Source organism: Chionomys nivalis, chromosome 5 (assembly GCF_950005125.1).
Source record: "Chionomys nivalis chromosome 5, mChiNiv1.1, whole genome shotgun sequence".
Classification (NCBI taxonomy): domain Eukaryota; kingdom Metazoa; phylum Chordata; class Mammalia; order Rodentia; family Cricetidae; genus Chionomys; species Chionomys nivalis.
Window position 1 is genome coordinate 27,232,326 of NC_080090.1, and position 26,785 is coordinate 27,259,110.

A 26,785-nucleotide genomic window follows, 5' to 3' on the forward strand; every position below is an offset into this window, starting at 1 on the left:
TTTTCTGCTGTATAGTACACTATTGTGTAAATATACCATATTTTTCTTATCCATTCTACAGTAGAGAGGTATTTAGGTTTTTTCCAGGTTCTGGCTATGACAAACAATGCTGCTATGAATATAGTTGAGAACATGTCCTTGTAGTACAATTGAGCATTCTTTGGGTATATACCCCAAATGTGGTATTATTGGGTCTTGAGAAAGGTTGTTTCCTAATTTTCTGAGAAATTGCCATACAGATATCCAAAGGGACTGTACCAGCTTGCACTCCCACCAGCAATGCAGAAGTGTTCCCTTTATCCCACATCGTCTCCAGCATAAGTTGTCATCAGTGTTTCTGATCTTGGCCATTCTTACAGTTGTAAGATGGAATCTCAGAATTGTTTAGATTTGCATTCCTCTGATGGCTAAGGATGAGACACTTATGGAAATTATATATTTTTAAATGAGCTGTACAAACATAATACCTTAAACAAGAGTATATATAGTATATATACTAAGAATATATGTTAGCAAAATTGACCTTAAATTTGTATCAATAGGCCAAAATCCATACCAGTGTAAAGTATTCATTTTTCCCCTTTGTTTTAGAAAGAGATTGACTATGACCATTAACCATTTATATCCTGTCCCTTTTAAGTGAAAGCAAACATTTATAAACAACTATTTTGGGAATTTAGACATAGTTTTCTCTGCTGTTTGTTGGGTTAATTATATTTTGGGTTCATGGAGTTCTTTCAGGGGGTCTTGTTCTGTCAAACCTCATTAGCCTGAAAGGAATCCACAGGTTCCTATCCTCTGTGGAAACAAAAGGAGAGCCTCTTTTCTAAAGTAACATATTTATAGACTCAAATTTTGAAGTCAAGATACCTTTAAAATATATATGCTGGTTTAGTTTAGTAGACTCCATAATCAAATGTTTCTCTGCAGTCAAAAAATTAAAACAAAATCACAATAGTATACATAATCTAGACTCTTTGTGTATTTTTCATCTTTTTATGGCCCATTATGATTTTTATTCTAATTTTTAAGAACTTTATTTTAATATCCTTAATTTTTTAAAATCTATAACCATATCTATATTTTATTCTCTCTGTCTTAAGTTCATGAAAATTTATCAAACATACCATGGCCCATTCAGAGGCCTTTTTTGTCCGAATCTGTCCTTACTGCGTATCCATAATTCTTTTCTGACCAGGAATGCTTTTTAAAATGCTAAGCAGTGTGGCCATGACTAATGCTCTGGCTTTGCCTTTTGACTCCGCCCTGTCCAACATGGTGGAGGTGTGTTCACCACCAGCTCTGTGAGACATGCTTACTGTCCCAGCTCCAAGGTCACAGTAGGTCTATCTTGCCATTAAGTAACTATAGCACTCTGCTCATTAACCCCATGCAAGTGCTCTGTAGCAGGATCTCCCAAGAGATCACAAACCAGGAAGCCATTTTTTCTAAAGAAGCTGTGCCTCTGCTTGCAGCCAGCAAACAGAGCTGAAAAATGTGACTACCAATAAGCTCTAATTAACTTCTGATTTTGTGTGGGTCTAGAAGTCCCCCATTTTTATTATTTTTAGCTTTCTTAGGCTTTATGTGGATGTGGATGTATTTTTTGAATGTTGGGTGTCAGATGTAGCTAAAAGTATTCTTCACCCCTTTGGTCCCCTGGACTATTTTTTCTCTACCTACCTGTTCCTGAAGCCACTTATGAAACAGCCACTCTGAGGCTTATTATCAGCTACAATTATTTGGCCAGTGTTTTAGGCTACTTACTGGCTAGCTCTAATTATTAAGTTAGCCCATTTCTATTAATCTGTGTATTGCCACAAGACTGTGGCTTACCAGTACAGCATGTTACTCCTTCAGCAGCTACCTGGCATCTCCTCAACTTTGCCTACTCTCTCTCTCTCTATCTCTGTTCAGATTTTCTGCCTGGCTTTACTCTGCTAAGACATTGGACAAAGCAGCTTTATTCATTAACCAATAAAAGCAACACATATACAAAATGACATCCCATTTTAAGGTACCATGCCTGGCAGGTTCCAAGTTCTGGATGGTATCTCTGTGATGCTCTGGTGTTAAAGGGAGACTTCATGCTGAGCAATAGATATGGAACCATGTGGCTAGGCACAGGTCTCAGTCTTTCTGAGTCTCATGTGCTTCATCAACAGGGACCTTGGTGCATTGCCTAACATCAGCCCTTCAGTAAGGGATCAAACCACTGGTTTCTCACTGGTCATTTAACAAGAGGTTCAAGACTCTACAGCATGGAGGCTGATTGAGGGGTCTGGACTCCTATACGTCAGTGTCTTGCAGGGGTGAAGCAAATCTAAAACACACCTATGTTCAGGGTACATCCCAAGAGATTCATCTTACACTGATGTGGGCAAGGAGTCCAGCATGAATGTGTTGTAAGTGCCTCTACATACTTCTCATGTGTAGCCAAGGTCAAAACCAGTGTCAAGGGACACTAAGTGACAAGCACTTATGACCCAGTCTCCTTGTTCCTGAATAAGCATTGCCTGAGTTTTTATAGCTTTCAATAGCTATCATTATTATTTTCTTTAGCAAAGTGGTCTAAAATCTATACTCTAAATGGAGTCCTCACATAACTATAAACAAGAGCTGAACGGGATAAGGTAAGGTATGTCCCCAGCCTGAAGATGTACTTGTGCTATAGCCTGTGCTCCCAAGTTTGGATACTCTGATTGTTGCTATAGGACCAACCCCTTGCAGGATACATGCACACATCCCAATTGGCATGGTGGGTCATGTTACCAAGTCAAGATGGGGGTTAGCGCATAACCAGTTGCCTCAGTCCCTGCCTTCCGTCCCTCCTCTTTTCAAGTAAAGCTGTTTATGTTGGTTTCTTCCTGCATAGAAGGACCTTGGGTCTCCTTATCCTCCGGTAATGAACCTCCACCCTTTCTTGAGTGAGGTGTCACCATCTTGACAGAATGCCTGGCAGAGGGGAAGACTGGATGGTGGTTCCAGGTCACATGACAGGGGAGGCACTGTGGCTGCAAATTTGGTCAAGGCAGTTCACAGTGCATCCCGTTCATGTCTTGCTGGATCAGGAAACAAGGCAGGGCTATCACCCTCATGGGCTACCCTACCACCTAGGCCTTATGTCCCAACTAGGCCAGGATTCCCAAACAATGTCACCAGCTGCAGATGGAATGTTCAAAAGCATGAACCTGTGGGAGACATTTCATATTCACACCAGACAAGGGATGCTGAGATCCATCTTGCATGCATGGGGCGATTTCCCTCCCAGACACCCAAAAGGTGTGGTTCTCCACCTTCCTAGTGCTGCAGCCTTTAATACAGTTCCTCATAATGTGGCGACCCCCACCATAAAATTATTTTGTTGCTACTTCATAGCTGTAATTTCCTACTGTTATGTTATTGTAATGTAAATATCTGTGTTATCTGATGGTCTTAGGCAACCCCTGTGAAAGTTTGTTTGATACCCAAAGGGGTCCTGACCCACAGGTTGAGAACCAGTGTTCTAGGATCTGCCATGCTAACTAGAGCAAAACACCAGGTATACAGACAGAAAGAAGGGAACCCGGGCTTTGTCTTGGGAAGGGCATCTAGAATATTTACTAGATTATCAAAGAAACACGGGTCTCCCTTCTTCCCACCACATTGTCCCTCTGCTCCTGAAAAGGGCAGAACACAGTTCACCTGAGTCACACTAGGTCAGACTATAACTTGAATATAGCATGCCCATTGTGAGAAGACAAATGTAGCTGCAGTTTTCTCTGTCCCTTCCTGTCTGCAGTACCAGTTTCTCTCCATTCCAGTGTTCCCTGCAGCAGCTTATACACAATAATCACTCAGAGGCTACTACTAATATAATCTCTTGGACGATGGCTTAGGCTTCTTACTGGCTAGCTCTTATAAATTAAGCCATTTCTAATAATCTGTGTATTGTCACGTGACCATGGCTTTCACTGGCCTGTGGCATCTTGTTTCTTGGGTGACTGGATGGCGGGTCTCAGACCCTGTCTTCTTTCTCCCTCTATCTCTGCTTGGATTTCCCACCTGGCTCTATTCTGCCTGGCTATTGGTCAAATCATCTTCTTTATTAGCCAATGGTAATAAAACATATTCAAAGCATACAGAAGGGCATCCCACATCAGACAACTATGATTTTGAAGATATTTAAACCAGGGAAATGGAAGGGGGAACATATGAACAAGTTCCATGTGGAACTTAAGGAATTCCTAGCAGTTAGCAACCAGGCATAGAGTGAGAGTGATGTTGCTTACCAAGCACCAGGGACTTGAGGGGTTTTTCCCTGGGAGTTTTGCTCTTATCAAATATTCCTGTATTTTCTGGGAAGACCAAGGCTCATCTTCCTTTGTTCTTCACAAATCTAATTCTGCTTGAAGCCTTTGCCTTTAGGCTTTCCCATTCTCTTCTGTAAATCTTACTCCATGGTCAGTGTAGCTGTGTAGCTGCATGCCTGGCCTCTTATGTCCTCCTCCTTCTCTGACTACTCCTCCTAACCCCTTCCCTCAGTTCTCTCCTATTTATCCTCTCTGCCTGCCACTCCAGCCTATCCTTTCTCCTGCCTCGCTATTGGCCATTCAGCTCTTTATTAGACATCAGGTGTTCTAGACAGGCAAAGTAACACAGTTTCACAGAGTTAAACAAATACAACATAAACAAAAGTCGCACACCTTAACATAATATTCCCAACATCTCTCTGTAAACCTCACAAGCTGCTGCAAGAATGGCTGCTTTAGTCTTTCTTGGCTGGGTAACCTGCCTTATCCTCTAGGAAGGGATATCACGTGACTGTCCTTGCTTACTTCCCATAACACTCCCAAGAGGGAGAGATTTGCACTTCATTTGACAAAAGCAGAGCTAAAAAAGAGAGGCTCTAGATTTTAGTATCTTGTAAGTTTACCCATAGGAATGCGTGGGACTAATGAAATTTGAGCTCAGAATATGTTCTTCTGGTCTCTGCTGGTCTTTTTTTTTTTTTGACACAAAGAAGAAATTTTAATACTCAAAGGCAATCAATATTGATGAATGCTTGTTCATGTGATCATTTGTTTATATTTTCAGCAACCTGATATGTGTTATAATTGTGCCCTTTCTAATTTCTTCTTGGCACATCTATACATTAAAACAGAACTTTCACAGGACCAAGTCCATAGTCTGTTCTCTGGAATACACACTTGCATTTTGAATTGTCTACACATAACAAATATTTTTATGTTTTCAAATAGTCTTGCTTTATCCATTTTAAAAATCCTTAGGATTTTGTTTACACATCCTATTGCAGTGTAGATTATTCAGAATAATGTCAACAAAGAAGACAACATTTTCCCTATCAATGGTGTTTACAATATCAAGAATCTGTAACCAGATGTGAAAATGTCATCATAAAGTGAAAGGAAAAATAGCATATCTTGTCTTCTTTTGTCTTCTGTACAACATAGAAGGTAAAGTATATAAACACTGACAGACGACTCCGTGGATTCAACCAGCTTGTCCTTTAATTTAGGATTCCTATTAATTTTCACCGCCCATTTATCTTGGATGTAGCATGCGTTTTGATTACAATTGATGCTGCTTTGTTATATGGCTAGCACTTCGTCCATTTAACTTCATCTTCCTTTGTCATATATTCAAGTAAGCACTTTGTCTGGTCTCATGACTTAAAAAGTGAGATACTCTCTTGGTCTAACATTCAGATTCCAACTTCCTTGAAATCTTGTGTCTATGTATCTTCTTTTTTTTTTATTCTTTTTTAATTAAAATTTCCAACTGCTCCCCGTTTCCCATTTCCCTCCCCCTCCTCCCACACATTGCCCCCTCCCTCCACTCCCCTCCCCCATCCCCACTCCTCTTCTCCTCCCCCCAGTCCATTCCCCCTCCCTCTCGATACTGAAGAGCAGTCCAAATTCCCTGCCCTACAGGAAGACCAAGGTCCTCCCACTTCCATCCAGGCCCAGGAAGGTGAGCATCCAAACAGGCTAAGCTCCCACAAAGCCAGTTCATGTATTAGGATCGAAACCTAGTGCCATTGTCCTTGGCTTCTCATCAGCCTTCATTGTCCGCCATGTTCAGAGAGTCCAGTTTCAACCCATGCTTATTCAGTCCCAGTCCAGCTGGCCTTGGAGAGCTCCCAATAGATCAGTTCCACTGTCACAGTGGGTGGGTGCACGCCTTGTGGTCCTGATTTCCTTGCTCATGTTCACCCTCCTTCTGCTCCTCATTTGGACCTTAAGAGCTCAGACCGTTGCTCCAAATTGGGTCTCTGTCTCTCTCTCGATCTATCGCCAGATGAAAGTTCCTGTGCCATTCTCCTTGGCCTCTCGTCAGCTCTCATTGTCCGCCACATTCAGAGAGTCCGGTTTTATCCCATGTTTTTTCAGTAGCAGTCCAGCTGGCCTTGGTGAGCTCCCAATAGATCGGCCCCACTGTCTCAGTGGTTGGGTGCACCCCTCATGGTCCTGACTTCCTTGTTCATGTTCTCTCTGCTTCTGCTCCTCATTATAACCTTGGGAGCTCAGTCCGGTGCTCCAGTGTGGGTCTCTGGCTCTATCTCCATCCATCGCTAGATGAAGGTTCTATGGCGATATGCAAGATATTCATCAGTATGATTATAGGATAGGTTCATTTCAGGTTCCCTATCCTCAGGTGCCCCAATGAACTAACTGGGGACATTGCCCTGGGCATCTGGTAGCCATTCCAAGTTCAAGTCTCTTGCCAACCCTTAGGTGGCTCCCTTACCTAAGGTATGAGTTTCCCTGCTCCCCTATCCAACCTTCCTTTATCCCCAATCACCCCGATTCCCCCAGTTCCCCTCATCTTCTCCTTCACACTTTTCTCTCCCCATCACCCCTCATCCCCATCCCACCCCACCCCCAAGATTCCAATTTTTTGCCCATCAGTCATGTCTATTTCCCATAGCTGGGAGGATATCTATATGTTTTTCCTTGGGTTTACCCTCTTGTTTAGCTTCTTTAGGATCACAAATTATAGACTCAGTGGCCCCTATCCATGGCTAGAAACCAATTATGAGTGAGTACATCCCATGTTCTTCTTTTTGGGTCTGGGTTACCTCATTCAGGATCGTATTTTCTATTTCCATCCATTTGCATGCAAAATTCGAGAAGTCATTGTTTTTTACCGCAGAGTAGTACTCTAATGTGTATATATTCCACACTTTCTTCATCCATTCTTCCATTGAAGGGCATCTAGGTTGCTTCCAGGTTCTGGCTATTACAAATAATGCTGCTATGAACATAGTTGGACAAATGCTTTTGTCATATGATAGGGCATCTCTTGGGTATATTCCCAATAGTGGTATTACTGGATCTTGGGGTAGGTTGATCCCAAATTTCCTGAGAAATCGCCACACTGATTTCCAAAGTGGTTGCACAAGTTTGCATTCCCACCAGCAATGGATGAGGGTACCCCTTTCTCCACAACCTTAGGTTTGGTCTTTTTATTGTGTCCCATATTTCCTGAATGTTTTGTGATGAGAATTTGTTGGCCTTGCTGTTTTCTTTGATCAGCGTGTTTATTTTCTCTATGGTATCTTCAGAATCTGAGATTCTTTCTTCTATCTCTTGTATTCTGTTGGTTATGCTTGCTTCTGTAGTCTCTATTCGTTTACCTAGATTTTCCCTGTCCAGCTGGCCTTCTGTTTGTGTTTTCTTCTTTGCCTCCATTTCAGTTTTTAAGTCTTGAACTGTTTCCATTATCTGTTTGATTGTTTTTCCTTGGTTTCCTAGGGTATCATTCACTGATTTACTCAATTCTTCAAACTTTCTGTTATACTTCTCATCCATTTCTATAAGGGCATTTTTTACATGTTGTTTAAGGGCGTCAATCACTTTCATAAAGTCAATTTTATCTACTTCTTCATGATTAAGGTGTTCATGTCCTCCTGTTGGGAGGTCACTGGGTTCTGGTGGTTTCATATAGTTTTTCAGATTGTTAGGTGAATTCTTGCATTGGCGCCTGCCCATCTCTTTCTCCGAATGCTCCCCTATGGATCTTCTTTTACCGGATCAGGTCTCCTTGCCTACTGATGTACCTTCCCAGTGATGGCTCTCTGCAGTGATAGCTCTCCTGGTGCTCCAGTGATGTCTCTCCTTGCTTGTTGCAGGCAGGCCAGTGAAACAAAGGAAGTCTCCTCTGCCTACTTGCCCTGAGGATTTGCCCCCAGCGCCAGACAGACTGAGCTGGATGGTGTTATGTGCCCAAAGAGGAAGGGGGGCAGAAGGAAGAAGGGTTCTGGATGCAAGCTGGGTGGGACAAGAAGAGAGAGGCAGTATGCGGGGTGTAGAGCCCCTGCAGGGAGCCCAGGGAGTATAGGGAGGGGGATGAGGAACTTCAGAGTTCCCTGTCCAGGGCTGCTTCCGCCGCCGCTAGTCACAAACTCACCCCACTGCTGTCTCTCCTGGTGCCGAGATCAGATCTCCGTGCAGGTTGGGTAGTTCGTAAACAAACCGCCTACCTTGGTTGGTGCAGGCAGGCCAGTGAAACAAAGGAGGTCTCGCCTGCCTACTTGCCCTGAGGATTTGCCCCCAGCGCCAGACAGACTGAGCTGGATGGTGTTATGTGCCCAAAGAGGAAAGGGGACAGAAGGAAGAAGGGTTCTGGATGCAAGCTGGGTGGGACAAGAAGAGAGAGGCAGTATGGGGGGGTAGAGCCCCTGCAGGGAGCCCGGGGAGTATAGGGAGGGGGATGAGGAACTTCAGAGTTCCCTGTCCAGGGCTGCTTCCGCCGCCGCTAGTCACAAACTCACCCCACTGCTGTTTCTCCTGGTGCCGAGATCAGATCTCCGTGCAGGTTCTCTGCTGGTCTTTTGTCATGGATTTTTTCCCCCAGAAGTTATTTTTGTTGACATTGTTCATTTATTTTACCTTTATGCATACTCTGTCTCAAGGATAGAGGATATTTAGAGTATTCCTTTGAGGACCTGTGTTAGTCAGTGGAAGCCCAGGACAACAGCTGTATTTCCTTCATTGGCTTTAAAACACAATGCCCATGTCAGCCACTGTCTCTGCAGTCCAGGTTGACAGAAAGAGATTCATCAGGTGCACAAAAGTTCAAAAGACCAAGTTTGTTGTTTCTTCCCTAAAATTTGCTTTAGTAAATTACCCGTCTTTTTTTTTAAGCAGCCTCCCTTGCAATACCTCTGCTCAAATGGATGTTTCATCATACTTCCAAGGTATCTGGGCAAAGTAAACAAAGAAAAACCTGGGCACTGCTCATCAATGGGGTAGGCCCTGGGAGACTAACTCTGCCTCCTCCACACCTGCTCTAATCCACGTGGCTCCTCTGAAGAGTGGACCCAACTTCCAAAGATCTCTGCTTTGTAAAATTCTCAAGGAGTCGTCAGCGGCTTTGTCTGCTACTGGACTCAGTATTTCAAGAGACTCTCAGTGGAGCAAGGGGACTATAGAAGGTGAGGCCTGGATGGAGGAAGTGAGCCATCCGAATCATGCCTTAGGAAGATGGAGGAAGTGAGCCATCCGAATCATGCCTTAGGAAGACAGATCTTAGCCCTGCCCTTTCCTGCTATTCTCAGCCTCTTGGAAGTCCTGATGTGGGCAGCTTTCCCCGTTGATACCCTGGTACTTTGCCATGGGTCCAAAAGCAATAGCAGCAATAGCAGCGGACCGTATACAGAAGTCTCTGAAACTGTAATCTGAGATAAACATTTCCTCCTTTGGGGATATTTTGTTTGTGCTCTAACAAATAAAGCTTGCCTAGAGATCAGAGTGAGGAGCTAGCTACTAGTTAACCATAGAGGCCGGGCAGTGGTGACACAGACCATTAATCCCAGCACTTGGGACCTCATGCCTTTGACCCGAGTACTTGGAGGGCACTTGCTTTTAATCCCAGCACAAGGGAGGTGGAGACAGGAAGGGATATGGCTGAGCAGAGAGAGGAATATAAGGCAGAGGAGACAGGAGCTCATTATATTCAGTCTGAGGATTCCTGGACATGGGATCACCCATTGGTCCTGAGGATTTGGTAGAGGTAAAAAACTAGTGACTGACTGCTCTGGTTCTCTGATTTCTCAGCATTAACCCCATATATCTGACTCAGGGCTTCTATTATTAAGACCAATTAGAATTCACGCTACATCCTCCTTTTTGTTGTGCCCAGTCCGTGGGGACTCCAAAAGATCACCATGGAGACAGGCTCACCAAAATGCAAAAGCAAGGTTTATTATTGTAATTGCAAGCCAGCCCTGAACCTTGTCAGAGGTACCCCACCCTTCTAGAGAGCATTATTTAAAGGCAGAAACCAGGAAAGTTACATTAGCAGTGTTTGGGGTGACGGGTTGAATCCTGATTGGCTTGTCACTAGAGACTTTTCACAAATTTTTATTTTCGAACTTCACCCTCACCTGTTGCTTGTCAAGGTTTCTTAGTGGCTGACCTTGTGGCGGGGTCATTCTACGGTTATCTGTACTTTCCAGCTGCTACCCTGTTACTTTTGCCCCTAGCCATTTCTGAGGACTGGAATGGTTTATGGAAAATAGCTTACAGAAGACACAAGATGGAGGCAGAGGACAAAATGGAGGAACTTTGGTTTTCACTTTTAACTGATCCCCTGGAGTACTTGTCTCTGTGATGAGAATTCTGCCTAATGTACATGGGAAGAATCTTGAGCCTGGCTTGGCCTTCCTTCCTTAGTCTTAGCTTCCTACTCTGCTTCCTACTCTAGTTAACGTTCTGTGCCCCTGGCATTGGGGGGAATGCCAATATTCCTGGGAGAAAATCGGAGCTTTGGTGGTTTGGATACCCTAAGCACCTGACAATGGAAGGTGTTGACTTCCTGCATTCCTAGTGAAGGCAATCGGCCATGTCCACACTGCTGCCTCCTGGACAAGGCAGCAACACATAGCTTACAAAAGTGTGCTCGTCTGCTAAGGCTGCTGCTGAGTGATCTGTGGTTAGCCAACTGGAAGGCAGCGGGGCCTGGGTGAGGTAAATTCCTGGCTCCCCGTGAGTGTGCCTTGTGGGAATCACAGTGTCTTCCTGGGAGATGCTTCAGTGGGATGACTTGAAGATGGACCAGGGGCAGGAGAGACGACCCTTCCCTTCTTTAGGATTCCCCTGCACACGTAGTCTCCAGTGCCCTGCCTAGGAGAGCAATCCCAGTGGAGTGTGCTTTCAAGCTCAACAGAAAACAAAACAAAACAAAACAAAACAAAAATTTGTATTTGTTGTTCCAGGTCAGTTTTGTTTCTTAGAAGTTCAGATTCGAAATTGCTTAATTACACCCTGAGATGGGCCTCACGGCAAAGGCTTCTCGCTCGCTCGAGCTTCTCTGTCTCTGCTTATAAATGCTAAGCTGTTTCAAGGTTGGGTTTTAGGCTAATAATTTAGCCTTGGCGTGAAGGGGGGGCACTGCCGTGATTATAGGCAAGTTTTTTTTCTGGACTTGTGGCACATAGTAGATGTTTAATAAATGTTTGTCCCACAGTTGCTAAGCAGTCTAAATGAGCTCAGCTTGCCGATTTAAAGTCAACTTGCTAAGTCTTAGGAAAAAAAATATTACTTGTTTGGGATTTTTTTCCCCTGGTGGATAAAAAGGACAGGAACAGCAGAATAAGTGTTAAAACGCCCAGGTAAACCACCCGGTCCAGGGTGCGCAGCGGGCTCTGCTCTTGCTGCTCCGGGCCTGCGTGAGATGCAGTGCGTGCCTCCACCCGAGTTTCAAAGAGCCCCATCCAGGGGGCGGGTTATCGCTAATAACAAGGTCTCAGGCTGCGGACAACCATGCCGGAGTGGTCTGGTGATGAAGTCATGGGAATTAAGGCATGTTATCTGTCATAAGGTTAAATTCCCAGCGCTGAGCTCCATGGGGCTAGGCACCGTTCTCGGGGCTTATTTTAGAGCGGAATGGAAGCAGGCAATTATCTTGTTCTTCGACTATAATCAGCAGAACAGGATGCAGGTAGCCGCAAAGTGGAGTTATTTAAAACAGAAAAAAAAAAAAGGAAAAGAAAAAAATAAATTCCAAAAGAGCAATAATCTGAAAGTCTCTTCTTTTTGCAACATCTGGTTAAGGATGTCAACGGGTGGAGAAGCCTGGGAGGGTTGACTCTCTGACCTCTGTCGGAACAGTAGTATCAGGCACCACCCTCCCCGATCCTTTTGCAATGAGTGGCAGGTGCTCAGGCCCGGAAGCTTCCCCACAGTGATTCATTTCACCCTCAGAGTGTCAGCTGGGGTCCCTGGAAAAGTTCCAGGGAGAATCCCCAGCTTCCAGCCATCTGTCAGTCAGGGGTTACCATGGTTACCACTAGCCAGCTGGCCTTGTGAGCCAGCTGGTTTATTCTGGCTAGGGGTGGGGGTGGGACTGCTCAATTGCCCCTCAGCTAGAAGCACAAAATGATCCCAGACTTTGGTTCTGAGAACCTGTCTTGGGCAGCATTTGTTAGGAGAGTCCAGAGTGAACCTGTCAATGGATACAGGTGTGGCGCTGTGCATTTCCGAGTCTCAGAACTTCTGAGAAAAAGGCAGAGGGAAGTGGATTCAAACGGGCTCTCAGCTCTTCCTGTTCTCTCACTGGTGAGCTATGTGGACTTGGACTTGTTGCTTTGCACTTCTGGCAAATGGGGCGATATGCTTTGAAGATTATGGTCACTACCTAGAATCCACCCAACAGTTGCCACAGTCCTCAGCTCAGAGTGCAGGGCCGGAAGTTACTGAAGCATGTTCCCCTCACCCCAGCTTCAGAGGGTGCCCTGAACTGCAGTAACAAATATGGTTGCTAGCCAGTGAACTGTCCATCCTCTGCCCGGCTGATTGAAATCTGAACCTAGACTTCACCAAGGGTAGTGTGTGGCTGATTCAAGGTCTTTGTTTCTATTTCCATAAACAAAGCTGCTTGTTTGCAAGAAAAAAAAAGGTCAGCATAGGGGAGACTGTTTCTCATGCAAAGAGTCACCCAGGACTGCATGGGCTATTGTGTCTCCGCTGCCTTGTGCTTATTGTACCACCCCTATGTGCCACTTGTTTGGAGCTGACCTCAATTACGGTTTGGTCAGAGGTGGCCAATTTTGTTTTTGGCACCCATATGTGGATTTGTTCTGTCTCCCACGAGTTGTTCCAAGAAGGTCTGTACATGATGTCTTGGGGTTCACTTAGGTGAGATCATCATCAAGCAGTAATTCACTCATTTGCCTTGGAAAGAATTCCTTTTCCATGATTTATCCTGTGCCAGGGGCTAGGGGCTAGGGTCATGATGGAGGTGAGAGATGGGTACCACGTCCTACTGGCCACACAAAATGGTAGTATTGAATCCTCTCTAAGCATAGCAGTAAGTGCACCCAGCGTTAAGCAATGGCCCTTCTAGAAAGGAATTCTTGTAAGGAGAATTCTACACTGACATGTAGGATTGGATATACTAAGGTATTTGAAATCTTTCTGTTTCAGGCCAGACTTTGGTCGTTTCTTCTTTGGAATTGGGGGTGGGGGGGGACGACACTGAAGGTCAGATGGGGACCCATGTCTCTGACCACTGCTTCTGAGAATGAGAGAAAATGCATGTTCATTTTTTTAAAAATTAATTTTATAAGAATTGTCAACTGGGGAACAAAACACCTCAGACTAACTGTAGTGTTTCTGGGGCTGACAGCAAAACTCTTCTCAACAATGGAAACAAAATATCCACATTCGTGTCTTATAAACTATGCTGCTTCAGACAAGGATGCCTAGACTCCGGGAGTAGTAACACTGAGGGAATTGTAGCCAGTGAAACACAGGGTTCCCTCTCCCACAACTTCAGGTTTTGACTCAATCCTGTTCTGTTTCCTGCATGGGAACAGGCAAGTGGTCTTGCCCTTTTGTAACCTAAAGTGGCACTTACTGGGTCTGATCTAAAAAACAGATATATCTAGGGACCTGATTCCAATCAGTGTAACCCAGGGAGTACAGTGGCCATGCGAACTGTCCTTGTTTTGAACTAAAATGGAGAACTCTTCGTTAGGTCTTTTTTAAATCTCCCTGTATTCTTCCAAACACCTTCATTCACTCCCATTGTTAGCTCCTGGTGATGAGACCTGACAGTTTATGGTCCCTTCACTGCTCTGCTCTAACCCTGTGACTGTCAGGCTTCTTTCTGTTTGTGACAGTCACACATAACACTAGTGCCCTCTCACTTCCCTGGTCCTAAGCATATGTGGTACCCATGAGTTTTTATTTCCTGAAGCCTCTTTCTCTTCCACTGTAGAATCACCCTGTATGACTACCAAGCCATGTGTAGAGCTAACAAGGAGAGCAGCGACAGTGCCCATGGACTGCTGGATGTAAGTACAAAGCTGCTCCCCAGGTAGTAACTGGGGACTTCTGTGACCCAGACTGCAGGGTAATCAAATGTACCATATTCAAAACCAAGCATGTTTAAAGGTATTTCCTGACTTCACTCACTAAGAACTGCTTCTGTTTTAACCCAGATCCAGGGATTATATAAGTGAAAATTGGGTCAAGGTCTTAGGTAGATTAATGAACAGTCCCCCCCACCTTTTTCATAGACAAGAAGAGAAGTTTCACTGAGTGTTACATATGAGAATTAAAAGAATTTGATTTTGATGAACAGAAACTGTTCTTCTGGGGAAGTTGAGACAGCTTGGTCACTAAAGTTCTTCCCACATAAACATGAGGATCTGAGTCCCCAGTGAGGTGCCCACATGAAAAAGAAAGCCAAACATGGACGTGCACGTGTGTAACTGAGGTTTAGCTCCCGCCCATAGTTCCCGAATAACTACTCTGAGTCTTAATAGTAATTGCAAACTGTTTGGCTGATGGCTTAGGCTTCTTACTGGCTAGCTCTGCATATACATTAGCCCATTTCTAATAGTTTATATTTTACCAGAAGGCTTGTGGATGGTTACCTCACATCTTGCTTCTCTGGTATCTGCTGGCATCTTCTCCATTCCGTTTTTTTTTTTTCTCTCTGTCTCTCTGCTTGGATTTCCTGCCTAGCTATAGTCTGCCCTACCCTAGGCCAAAGAAGCTTTATCAACTAATAATAACAGCACATATTCGCAGCAAGCAGAAAGGCATCCCACATCACCCATCTGTAACCCAGAACAGAGCAGATGTCTGGCCAGCCAGAATCCCTGAACTTGAAGGTGTTTGAGAAACTTCAACACAAAAGCCAAAGTGGACTGCAGCTGGGGGAGCTATCTGTAGTCTGCCTCTGGCCTACACACACACACACACACACACACACACACAGGCACACACACAACCAAGCACTTTCACAAACATGTTCACATGCATGTTTCTCAAGGATATCATAGCCTAGGAGCAGGACACACCCTGCTGTGTCCCAAAAAATTGCCTCCAGACTGTCAGAAATTGACTATTCCTGTCTTAAAAATGTAATTTGCAATGTACAGAAAATATCAGTTTGGCCATTAATTACCTGAAATCTCAGATGGTTTCTTTTTCTTCCTTAAAGGAAGAAATCTCATGTTTTTATTTTTCTTCCTATTCCTCAAGATAGGCCACAAAGGTCTACAAATATAACCCTTGACATTTCATTTGGGAAATACTAAAATCCAACCAAAACTTTCCCTCAAACTGCAAAACTATCTTACTATACCATATTGGTCCCTGTTAGACGTAAGACAGACTTTACAAGGGCATTATCTAAAAGCCAACTGCTTCTTGAAGTGATTCTTCTCCACTGAGTGTTTCAGAGAGGCAGCTGAGCAGTGGACTTTACAGAAAACACCCCTTAAAGGGAACTTTGGAGAAGGCCACTTCTAATGGAGGCTTTCTTTACCATACTATTTGCAGATTTGAAATGTCCCAAGATTGGTTTTCTTCCTCATTACTGTCAAAAACTTCAATGGCCTTCTCCTGCTCATTGATCTTTTGCATTTAAAACCCTAATCTCTATTAGCATAATCCTTTTGTTTGCTCAGATATCCAGTTTGGGCTGGGTCTAAAAAGTTCTTCTGGAGGGAATTCTTTCCCCCTGGCCTCTGGCGAGCCATTGCCTAGCTACACAGCTGGTCCTCTCTCTCAAAGCCACCTGCACTACTATCCCAAGGGGAACAAAGACCCAGAATTAGCCCATGATCTGACTCCCTGGGTCTTTCTGGGCCTGGGTAAAGCGATAACTTCAATGCCATAATACCTAATAGCAAAACCGTGGGACTTGGTGACACATTTGGTTTTAAGAAATTGTTAAAAGTTAGTATCTTTCTCTGACCCTAAACCTGGAGACCCAGAGTCTTCTGGTTCAGGGACTTATGTTGAAGATCTCCCTGAATTCAGAGAATGAACTACATACACAGCCTTGCAAAGCAGGATGGGCTGAGAAATCCCATAGGTTTTTTTTTGTTGTTGTTTGTTTATGCTGTTCTCTGCTGCTTTCTGAGTCTAGACAGGAGCCTTTCAGCAAGTGTTAGGGGACTACAAATTCACTCTTGTTTTATTTAATGGCTAATTCCTCCATTCCCAGCTCTGGTTCTTGTAATTAAACCACTCACAGAGGAGGATTAGGCAGCTGTTGCCTCAGAAACCAGGATTTGGCACACCCTTCCCTAAATGGCAGCCTCCAAAGGTGCTGAGGGTTTTCTGGACCTGCTGTCTGGAGCCCTGCTCTGCCAATGCCATCGTCTGCCTCGCAAGTCTGTACACGACTTACATATCTGACATACCTAGGTACAAAGAACCAACTGAGGGGGATATGGTATTTTCCAGAATTCAGGAAATTGAATTATCCACATAGGAAATATCACAGAGTAAACAATCCGACTGCTTTTTTTAATTAAAATATTCTGAAATAAAGATTAGCCTGTCAATGCCTTCTTTTATAGCATGCAGGGGACTTTCTGCAGGGATAAAATCACATGTTCATATGGTTATCATTTTTTCAAGTCCAAATATGTAAGTGCGAGAAAGGGCAGTCCAAATCCTACATAATTCATGGAAGGCATTAAAATCAAGTGTGTTCAATTTGTGCTTCTCTCCGTGAATGACACTCAGTGATGGAGAACTGTGAGCCACCTTTCCAATGGGGAGTGCTGTGAATTACCATTGGAAATTAGTTACATGATTCCAGCCCCTCAGCATCAGGCTGTGAAATATTAGCCCCGAGAGGGTAAAGGTTTAAGCATCGTTTGTTGAACTTCCTCCCCCACCCCCAGTGATAACCTTTGCATTAGATCATGTTTATTTTACTTGTAAATCACATCTTACTACAGGGGAGTTCAAAGTTTTAAAATGTTAGTTTTAGGATACAGTATCCAAGCATTTTCTTCCTCGAGCTAGACCTTCCCTGGTTTTTAACATGATATCCATCTCTCCAGAAGAATAACATTGTCTCTATGTAAAGCCTTAAGTCAAACTACAAACTTCTTATGTAATCCGTTGTTTTAACGGGGTGAATTCTTCCCTTCAGCCCTATAAGGCCTTCCTCTCAGCAGCCAAGTGGATAATGACTGAACTTGTCTTGTGAGTACCATCTGCTATATTCTTTCCCACAAGCACCCTTGTTGCTCTGTTTCCCTGATATGGTGACTAGGGAGAGGATGCTCCCTGCTCTCGCTAATCTTCGATTCATTTTACACCTCCAAGTACTGACCTCTGAGAGCACAGCGCTATCTTTTTAAATGTTAGTTACTCACAACCACTCTCTATGCCTCTGTGTCATTGTTGAGCAGACTAACAGCTTATGATCCACAAGCCAAATCTATTTATTGTGGTTACTGTTAAATTTAACACGGATGCCTGGCTGTCTTAATGCTGCCTGGGTGGGCTGTGGTCAGGAGAACACACAGCCAAGCTGTCCACTGTTGCTGGGATGTATTGGCTTGGGCGGGAGCCAGGTTTACATGGGCCACAGAAGGGACTAGGGGCTCTACCTAGGTATGGGTTAATAAGTTAACCTTATCAAATTGTGGTCCTCTTTTGAGAATGCTGGATGACTTTATGACTTAAGTCAGACTTGAATTGCGACAGAGAGGAAAACTCTGGCTTACAGATGAGGTAATGGACACTTCGCAGCATAGGGTAGCCCATGAATAGTATGTTGACCAGACTGAGCAATTTATATCAAACTGTCACTCTTCCTCTTTCCCAGCCAGGATTTAGTGCTGTAGATTTAAGGCAAATCCCTTGCCATCTGGCAAATTGACATTGTCTTTTTTTTTTTTTACTTTAATGCAATCTATATTAATTCAACAGTGTTTATAAATCCAAAGGCAAACAAGTGTTCTGTATATAGAAGAGATGGAAGATGCATTAAGGCTACTGGTAGGATTTTGATGGAGAGGTAGTTGTTAGGGATAGTAGCCTTGAGTATGATAAGAAAATGAAAATTATTATTTTTTGATCTGTCACCATTCATTTAGGTGATTTATATTCTTTGAATCCTTAACTATAAAGTGAGATATTTGGATTTTTCTGAAGTTAGGTTATAGCATAATTTCATTAAAAGTTTGACCTATTCTTTGCCCCCATGCACGGGTATAAACACCATCCTATATTGCTGCAGACCATGGTTCTGACCCAAAAGAATATTCTATTTTTAAGTTCTGAAATAAGGCAAAGGGTCCTTTAGAAATTGTCTATCTATTATAGAATAAAATCAGGTGATATTATGAGTAAATTACCAGAGGCTGACTTCTGATCAAACAGCAGACATTTCTCAACTAAAAATTCTTCTCAACTAGGAGACCACAATCTCAGGGCTATGGCTGCCACTGATGGTAAAATAACTTTTTCAAAGTGAGTTAAAACCCAGTGGTAATTCAATGGGAACTCAGTCAGCCACAGCAATGTTTCCAAAGTGCAGGGTTATTCTGTCACATGGAGTGGGGGCAGCACCAAATGACATATAGTCGTACTGTTGGAGCTGGGGCTTAGATGACGTATAACTCTGGGCTTCCATTGTTTAGGTTCCTGGTGGAATTTAACCTGTGCAGTTGGTGGCACTCGGATGTGACAGCCAAAGGTGAGAAGCAACTGGGGTTTCTGTTTCTTAGTGTGAGTGATGAACCCTGGACACTGATACTTTTTATTAGAGATCCACTGCCTTGCATTAAACCACACAGAACATTGTGACCGTCCTTCAGCTCTGTCCGCAGGAAGCCACTCTGCTGAAGCCTATGCCATGCAGTCTGACACAGAATTCTACAGATTCTTTCCACCTGTGTTCACTTTGACCTGTTTCCCCAACACAAATAGAAAAGTCATACTTTGGAAGGATCTGAAATCTTCAGAAAGTTAATAGGCAATATGAAAAGCTGAGCAAAGCAGACAAGTCATCCATGTTCTGACTGGTTGCACGGATAAACACTCTAGTTGTGTCTGCACAACTTCAGAAACCTGAGTTGATATTTTGAGTGGTAGTTAGTGGACATTCTCAGAGACCCAAGTCAGGTCTATAGTATAGTTTAACTCAGGCTTCAAGTCTTACATTTGGCAAACCAGTTAATCTTACCAAGTCCTAATTTCCCCATTATAAGAACAGTGGGAAGAATATTTATCTGTGTGTGTGTGTGTGTGTGTTGTGTGTGTGTGTGTTTTATGCATGTTGTGTCTGTGTGCAATAAGATAGATAAATCATGTTACCTGATGATCAGAGTAAATGGGACCTAAGATGCTACTGTAACTAATCTCTGATAATGAAAATGAGTGTTGACATTGGCAGTGATGATGTTTGCCTTCAAAGCTGTCTCCAGCCATCTCCCCCAGGCCTTCTCACCCAATGCAAGTTCTCAGATACTCTCTGTTTTTGTTTGGCTTTGTGTGTGTGTGTGTTTTCTTTGTTTTCTAAATTCTTTAAATGTGGATGTTAAAGACTGGTAGGCTGCAAGCATGAATTTTATTTCCAACTTTTTGTTTTCATTTTAATGGTGAGATAATAAAGTGGTACAACTTAGGTGCTGGATATTTGCCTTGTGGTCCATGCCTTAGGAGCCCTCTGTGGGGTTTCTGAATCCCTAAACACTTCCTTCTGCTTTCCCCTCAGTCCTTTAACACTCAATCCCTGCCCTTCTCTATTATGGTCACCTTTCTTTGCTTCTTTTACATGACACTAGGTTTCCTTGGTGATATGACTGTTTATTTATTCCCCTCAGCACGCAACTGAGGCTAAGGGCACAGCAAGGACTTTGCTTATTAAATACCCTATTGGGTCATTCTTGTGCCAGGCATGACTCCATCAAGGCCCCTGGGTGGGCACTAGTTTTGAATTGTAGCATACATTCATCATCCTAGTCTCGACATTGAACATGAGGTCGTAACTGAGACTGTTAGGAAGGGTTTCCATAGTTGACAGGGCACTCACAATACCAAGCCATGGTGGCTTGTTCAATATCCCTAAGGAGGTCATTTTAGGATTCTAATTCACCCACAGAAAGGTTATTACACTGGCACTGCAAAAGTTTTAATGAATGAGATTTGTAAAATATTGGTATGCTTATGTAGCCAGATGCAAGACCCACAAGCTAATCAGAAAGCAGAGACAAGAGAATTGTTTTGAGTTTAGGAAGTAAAAACTAGCCAGAATCGCATAGCAAGATCCATACCCTTTTCCAAAAAAAAAAAAAAAAGCCATAAAAATACGTAAAATGATAAACAAAACTCCAGACCTAAGACTTGTAGTTCAGTAGTGGGGGGCTGTGGAGTTAATATGGTCAGAAATCAACATGAAGAATGGGAAGTTAGTAGACAGGGAACAAACCATGATTCAGGGTAGTAGGAAAAAAGAATATTATAGCTCCTAAACCTGTGACCTGCGGTCTAAATTTGGTTTTGGTGATATTATATACATTTTATAAAAGAAAGGTGAGGTGGGGTCAAATAAATCAGTAGATTTGGAGGGCTTGAGGTGCAGCTGGGCTAAGACCATCTTTCTATAGCACCAATAGCTGAGAACAAAGACTGACTCCCCTTAAAGGAGGCTGTGATGGCTCTGAAGGCGTTGTCTAACCCAAAAGTTAGACCCTGTTTCTGCAGGAAGTTCTGGGAGTCTCTGGTTTCCTTGATGGTTAGTAAAGGTTGGTCAGGTGCAGTCCAGGCTTGAAGTGGGCACTGGTGCGCATGGGCAGGAATCCAGTGCGAAGGTGAGCGTTCTTGCTTTTTAAGGGTGGCTCACTCTTAGGAGTGAGATTTGTACTGAGAGGTGGTGGGCTAGTCACGTTTGGCACTTCATGTTTGCACGTTTGGTGCCTAATTTCTTAGCATTCCCCATTCCCCCTCACAGATGAGCAAGGAACTCTTTTTTTTTTTTTTTTTGGTTGTTTCTTTGTGTAGCTAAGAATGATCCTGAACTTTTTGATTCTCCTGCTTCTATCTCTCCGATGCTGGCATGTTGCCTTCTTTACACATTGTGGAGGAATAGATCTTCCTGAATGCCAGACAAATGCACTCCTCACTGAACCATATCCTCAGTCCCCAAGAAAGACCTTCTTTGTGTCAGTTTCTACACCCAGAGAGACCCCCAGTTCTCACCTTGACCTCTCGTCTCAAAAGCCACCCTCACTTTGTATTCCAAAGGTTTAACAATTTTTTTGAGAGTCCATTATTACGGTCTTTGCTGAGAACAGTATCATTTAACTCGGGGACAGTTCTGTCTCCCACCAGTCCCTGCACTCTCAGGAGGCATTTCTGATTGTCACAGTTTACTACTGGCATCTAGTGGGTAGAGGCCAGGATGCTGCTATTCCTTACAGACAGCCCCACAACAAAGCAGCAGCTGATTCAGAAAGTCAACATGGAGAAGTTCTGGTCTTGATGGAGGGACATCAGTCAGGGCAGAGTGTTTAATAAAGACATGGTTATTGCCTGGACTCTATAGATACTCTAGAAGGTTCCCACTCCGAGTTCTACATCCCTATTCCTCCACGACTGTCCCAACACAGGTCAAAATGACGATGTGATGTTTTAGGTCTCAGTGTTCTGTTGTGAGAATTTTCCTACCTCTTTTCCTAAAAGAAAATGTCAAAATGTCCATTTATTCTAGACCAGTGTTTCTCAACCTTCCTAATACTGTGACCCCTTAACCCAGCTCCTCATATTGTGATGACCCCCAACCATAAAACTATTCCATCGCTACGTCAAATGCAGGACCTCTGATATGTAACCCCCCAAGGGGATCATGACCCAAACTTGAGAACCCCTGCTCTAGACTGTGACACCTTCATCCCACAGATTATTAGAAGACATTGACATTGAAACTTTGGTATGCTGACACAGAATATTCCAGCATTTCAGAGTGCTCGGAAACCTTTCCAGATCCCCTTCCAGTCTCCCCTCCACTGCATCTGGGAGGTAGTCCCTGGAAGTACTTATCACCAGATTTCTCCAAGGACCCATTCAGGCAGATAGGGAGGATGATAGAAGCATTGGAGGGAGCACACACAGAGAGAGACCTAACAAGACCTTCTACCTATGTGGAAGTCCCAGCTGGATCCCACATCTGAGCTGTCTCACTTGGGCCCATGGCCATCTATTCTACTGGGCAGGGGGGGGGGGGTTGGCGGGAGGGGGATATGATTTTTGCCGTGTTGTAAATGAAGACACTGGAACAGAGGGAGGTGTATGGATTCATCCATGGGGTGCCATGACTGGAACTCTGTGTTAAACGTCTGTGTAAATCCTGAATTCAGTGTTGGGAAGGAATGGTCTCGGCACCACCTCGACTTGCAATTCATTCTAAATTTACTATTCTCTCACTAGATAAAGACCCTGAGCTAAGACATACATCTTTGTTTTAACTAAAAATAGAATCCATAATTATACTGTTTATCTGCCTCATTTCCTTGATGAAGGGACTGTAGAAACCCACTTCTGCTTGATTACCGCAAAGGTCTCATTTGGGTGAAGTTTCACAAAGAGAATGGAGCTTGCTGGCACCCGGTTATGAATGGGGCTGCATTCACAGAGACAAAAGGAGAGAGAGGCTTTTCAAATGGCAAATCTATCCATTCCCAATTGCCTGCACATAATTACGGTGAACCCAAGTCAGTTATTCTCATTAGGGACATTTGTTGCTAAGGGGAAATTCAAGCAATCGGATTGTGTAGATGTCCTATTGAATGCTCTTTGGGGAGCGAGCGGAAGGTCATGGTGACATCAGCTTCAGGTACCCACGCAATTGGAGTGAGAGGCAGATTAGAGTCATTATTAGAAAGTGAGGCTCCCAGGTGAGACTGTCCAGGTGCACATCTGGTCCCTGCCACTCCCCGCCATGTGGCTTTGAACAGGCATCTTAATTTCACAGTTTTCGTTGCTTCATCCACCAAATTATGTAATAGCAGCACCTTGCTTGATTGTGTGGTGAGGAAGGCTCCATTCAGAGATGCCCAGTGACTCCTGCCCCGAAGCACCTCCTGAGTGGGAATTGCTGAGAAGCTCTAGTTGTTTTGCACTTAAGTAGATGGTGATGGTAGAAGGGGTGTCACTCAGTGTAGAATGCTTGCTCCCAGCACTACTGTCAATCAATACGTAAGATTATGACAAACTGCTCTATTCAGCTCTTGGTGCAGCTTGTTTCCAGCTTCAGAGCCACAGCTGTCCCTTCAAGGAGAAGAAAGAACCGACCTTGGCTAGCAGCAGCATCTTTTAGTGCCTCCAGCTTAGCTAGATCACAAGTTCTGAGCACCGGGACTTAAAGCAGAACTCACTAATAGATCGCTGGCAGTCTCGGTTACTGGTTTGAAATCCCGAAGATAAGCAGTAGTGGCTGGCAAACCTGGATGGTGTTTTCCATAGTGCTCTAGACAAAGAAAGGGCCAGGCTAGGCAGAACAAGTGTGGCTGTGGCTTCCTAGGATAATTTGTATGTCTCTCTAAAGCACACAGCTAGTCAATATCATGCCGCAGACAGTGTTTATCCTATATCAGCATGCGCACCCTGCAATTGTCAAAGCAGAAAGAACTTCATCTCCAGTAAGGATCAGGGCCAAATGAGCTTCGCCATGGACATTTTGAACCCATTCCATCATAATAGAGCCCAGACAATTAGAATTAGAGATGCCGGAATTGTCAGGCTTATTTAAATCATGTGTGTGCGCCATAGCCCCCAGCCCTCCTGGAAAACCTCTAGCTTCCTTTCCTTGGCCCTACTTGACAAAGCTGGAAAGTCAATGTTGGCTCTGCCACCTACTTCCTGGGGGAATTTGAACAATTTCTTTCCATCTTTTCTCACTCCCACCTCCTCCACCTAACAGAGCCTTCTTTAATAGTGAAGCACTTCTTCACTGCTTTAAAACAAAAGGAACTTCCTCCTTCCTACTTTATTTATTTATTATTCTTTTTTAATTAAAATTTCCACCTCCTCCCCGTTTCCCATTTCCCTCCCCCTCCTCCCACATAGTGCCCCTCCCCCCCACTCCCCTCCCCCTATCCCCACTCCTCTTCTCCTCCCCCCACTCCATTGCCCCTCCCTCTCGATACTGAAGAGCAGTCCAAATTCCCTGCCCCGCGGGAAGACCAAGGTCCTCCCACTTCTATCTAGGTCCAGGAAGGTGAGCATCCAAACAGGCTAAGCTCCCACAAAGCCAGTTCATGTATTAGGATCGAAACCTAGTGCCATTGTCCTTGGCTTCTCATCAGCCTTCATTGTCCGCCATGTTCAGAGAGTCCAGTTTCAACCTACTTTATTTTTAAATCTTGCCATATCTTGTGAAGTGAATGTGTATCAAGTAGAAGAGCGTTGGGCACACAGCAGTTCTTTAGTGAACATCGTTTGCCAGCAGGTGTTTATCTGCCATTTGCATGTGTGTGTCACGCTCTCTTATAACGTACACTACTGTGTATTTAATCTTTATTTTGTTTAAAAGTGAGCTTTTTTGAAATTCTGATACTGAAAATGTAAAGAGGAAGCTGCCTAAATTGGACATAAGAATCACTGGCCGAACAGAGAAAAATCAGTTGTGAAAATAAGAAATTGTGTTGCCAAACTGTTGCCAGATGGCCCCCTCCCCCAGCTAAGAGTCGACAAAGGAAGGAAGTAAAGGAAAGGTGAGAACAATGCATCCACCCCGCCCCCACCCCAGAGTATCAAGCAAAGCTACATCCTCTCTTCTGCACCAAGGAAAAAGGGAAAGGCTGGGACCTACCAGGTGCTCTGTGAGCTCTACCATGGACATGGATCAGGGCACATCTCCTCACCTTCCACCTCAGGGACAAGCAGTTTGTCACAAGGGGCTAAAGTTCTTCCATTTTCTTTTTCTGCTATATTTGCTTGGAAAAACAACAACAACAACAACAGCAACACTATCCAAAGCCCTGGAGAGATGGTTCTGTGTGTGTGTGTGTGTGTGTGTGTGTGTGTGTGTGTGTGAGAGAGAGAGAGAGAGAGAGAGAGAGAGAGAGAGAGAGAATTTGCCTGTGAAAAGCAGTGAGCAGTGTGTATATTAATGCTCGCTCTTCAACTAAGTCTTGGGTGGTCACCAGTGACATATGCATGCTCTTAAGATGGGCAACTGGTCAGTGAGGTCACATATTCTAATTTTTTAGCTAAAAATAAATAAATTAAAAATAAAAAAATAAAAAGCTGAACTATTTTGTTTTAAATTAAAAAAATAAATATGCCAGTGTCCTATGACTTGAAGCAATTTCCTTGAAATAAGGAAACCTCAGGGGAAAAACATATATGTTCGAAACAGTTGTTAGTAGAGGGCGCAGCTTACTGATGCCCCACAATTATCCAACTGTGAGCAGCTAGGCATTTTACAGTGCTGCTTCCATGGACCCGCTCAGATCACACAGCATCCTAGGAAGGCAATTCGCCATGGTTCTGACATCCATCCACCTTCACCTGGAGTCTAACCCGACATATTGTATTCTACACATCACGTTTTGGAATTGCAAATGTAAATTTTATATACAAGCTTGATCCCATACATACATCACCAAAACCAAACCAAAAAAAAAAAAAAAAAAAAAAAAAAAAAAAAAAAACCTGTGTATAGAGTCGTTGGGAATATATGGAACTGGGAAACCCCAGGTACTCAACGGTGAAGCTGTAAGTGAGTAGAACTACCTGAGTACCTGAGCAATGCAGAGTACCTGAGCCACCAGCATCCCCACTGTGTGGACAAGAATGCTGAGAACAAGCTAGAAGTAGCAGAGGGGAATTTGTTTTCCAACTTTCTCCCTTGTCGAAGCGTTAGCCTTTAACCATGAGCTGTGGTATGCATCATCATTGGCATTGTTTAATGCTACAAACCAAGAATGTGTATTCTTTTGTTATTGTTGTTATAATTAATCCATCCTTATCTCTCTTCTCCCATTGATCTCTGAAAACAGAGCTTGATGCAAATAAGAAAACTGGGACTTACAAACATGGGTTCCCGCCCACTGGGTGTGAGCTAGCTGAACTATTGGCTCACCAGTCACTCATTCCTATGCCCACGTTATTTAGTTATTTGTCTTATTGAACGAGAAACTTCAGAATCACAGAATTTGGAGTGTGCTAAACTTCAAAGAATTTATGTCTTTTACTATTTTGTATTTCAATTTTTTTTCAATAATAGCACAATGCCATTGTATCATGACATTTATCTTGCCCTCAAGAATATGGCAATATGGTATAGCTGACATTTTTTGGTGTGTATTCAGATTCCCAGATGTGTTGGTGTTAAGTCACTGCAAGTCTGAGGTCAGAGACCCCGTGGTTGATGCTGACCCAGAAAGAATTCTTGTGATGCATAAATGATAGCCGATCAAGCCAACACAACTGCTTTAGGAATTATAGCTTACAGAGTTGCTTGGCAGATGAAATCACTGGGCTAATTAGAAAATAATGCATTGTGCTGTGCC

General features: G+C 43.7%; 1 protein-coding gene across 2 annotated transcripts in view; it reads left to right on the forward strand.

The window, feature by feature from the left end:
- The window catches only part of Cacna2d3 (calcium voltage-gated channel auxiliary subunit alpha2delta 3), an 840,411-nt gene that overhangs the window by 764,972 nt on the left and 48,654 nt on the right, over nt 1–26,785 (forward strand). For both annotated transcript variants that reach the window (XM_057770101.1, XM_057770100.1), the window contains 3 exons: nt 14,227–14,302; nt 17,413–17,465; nt 18,911–18,966. In XM_057770101.1, coding sequence (XP_057626084.1) covers nt 14,227–14,302; nt 17,413–17,465; nt 18,911–18,966 — 185 coding nt within the window. The remainder of the gene's footprint in view (nt 1–14,226; nt 14,303–17,412; nt 17,466–18,910; nt 18,967–26,785) is intronic.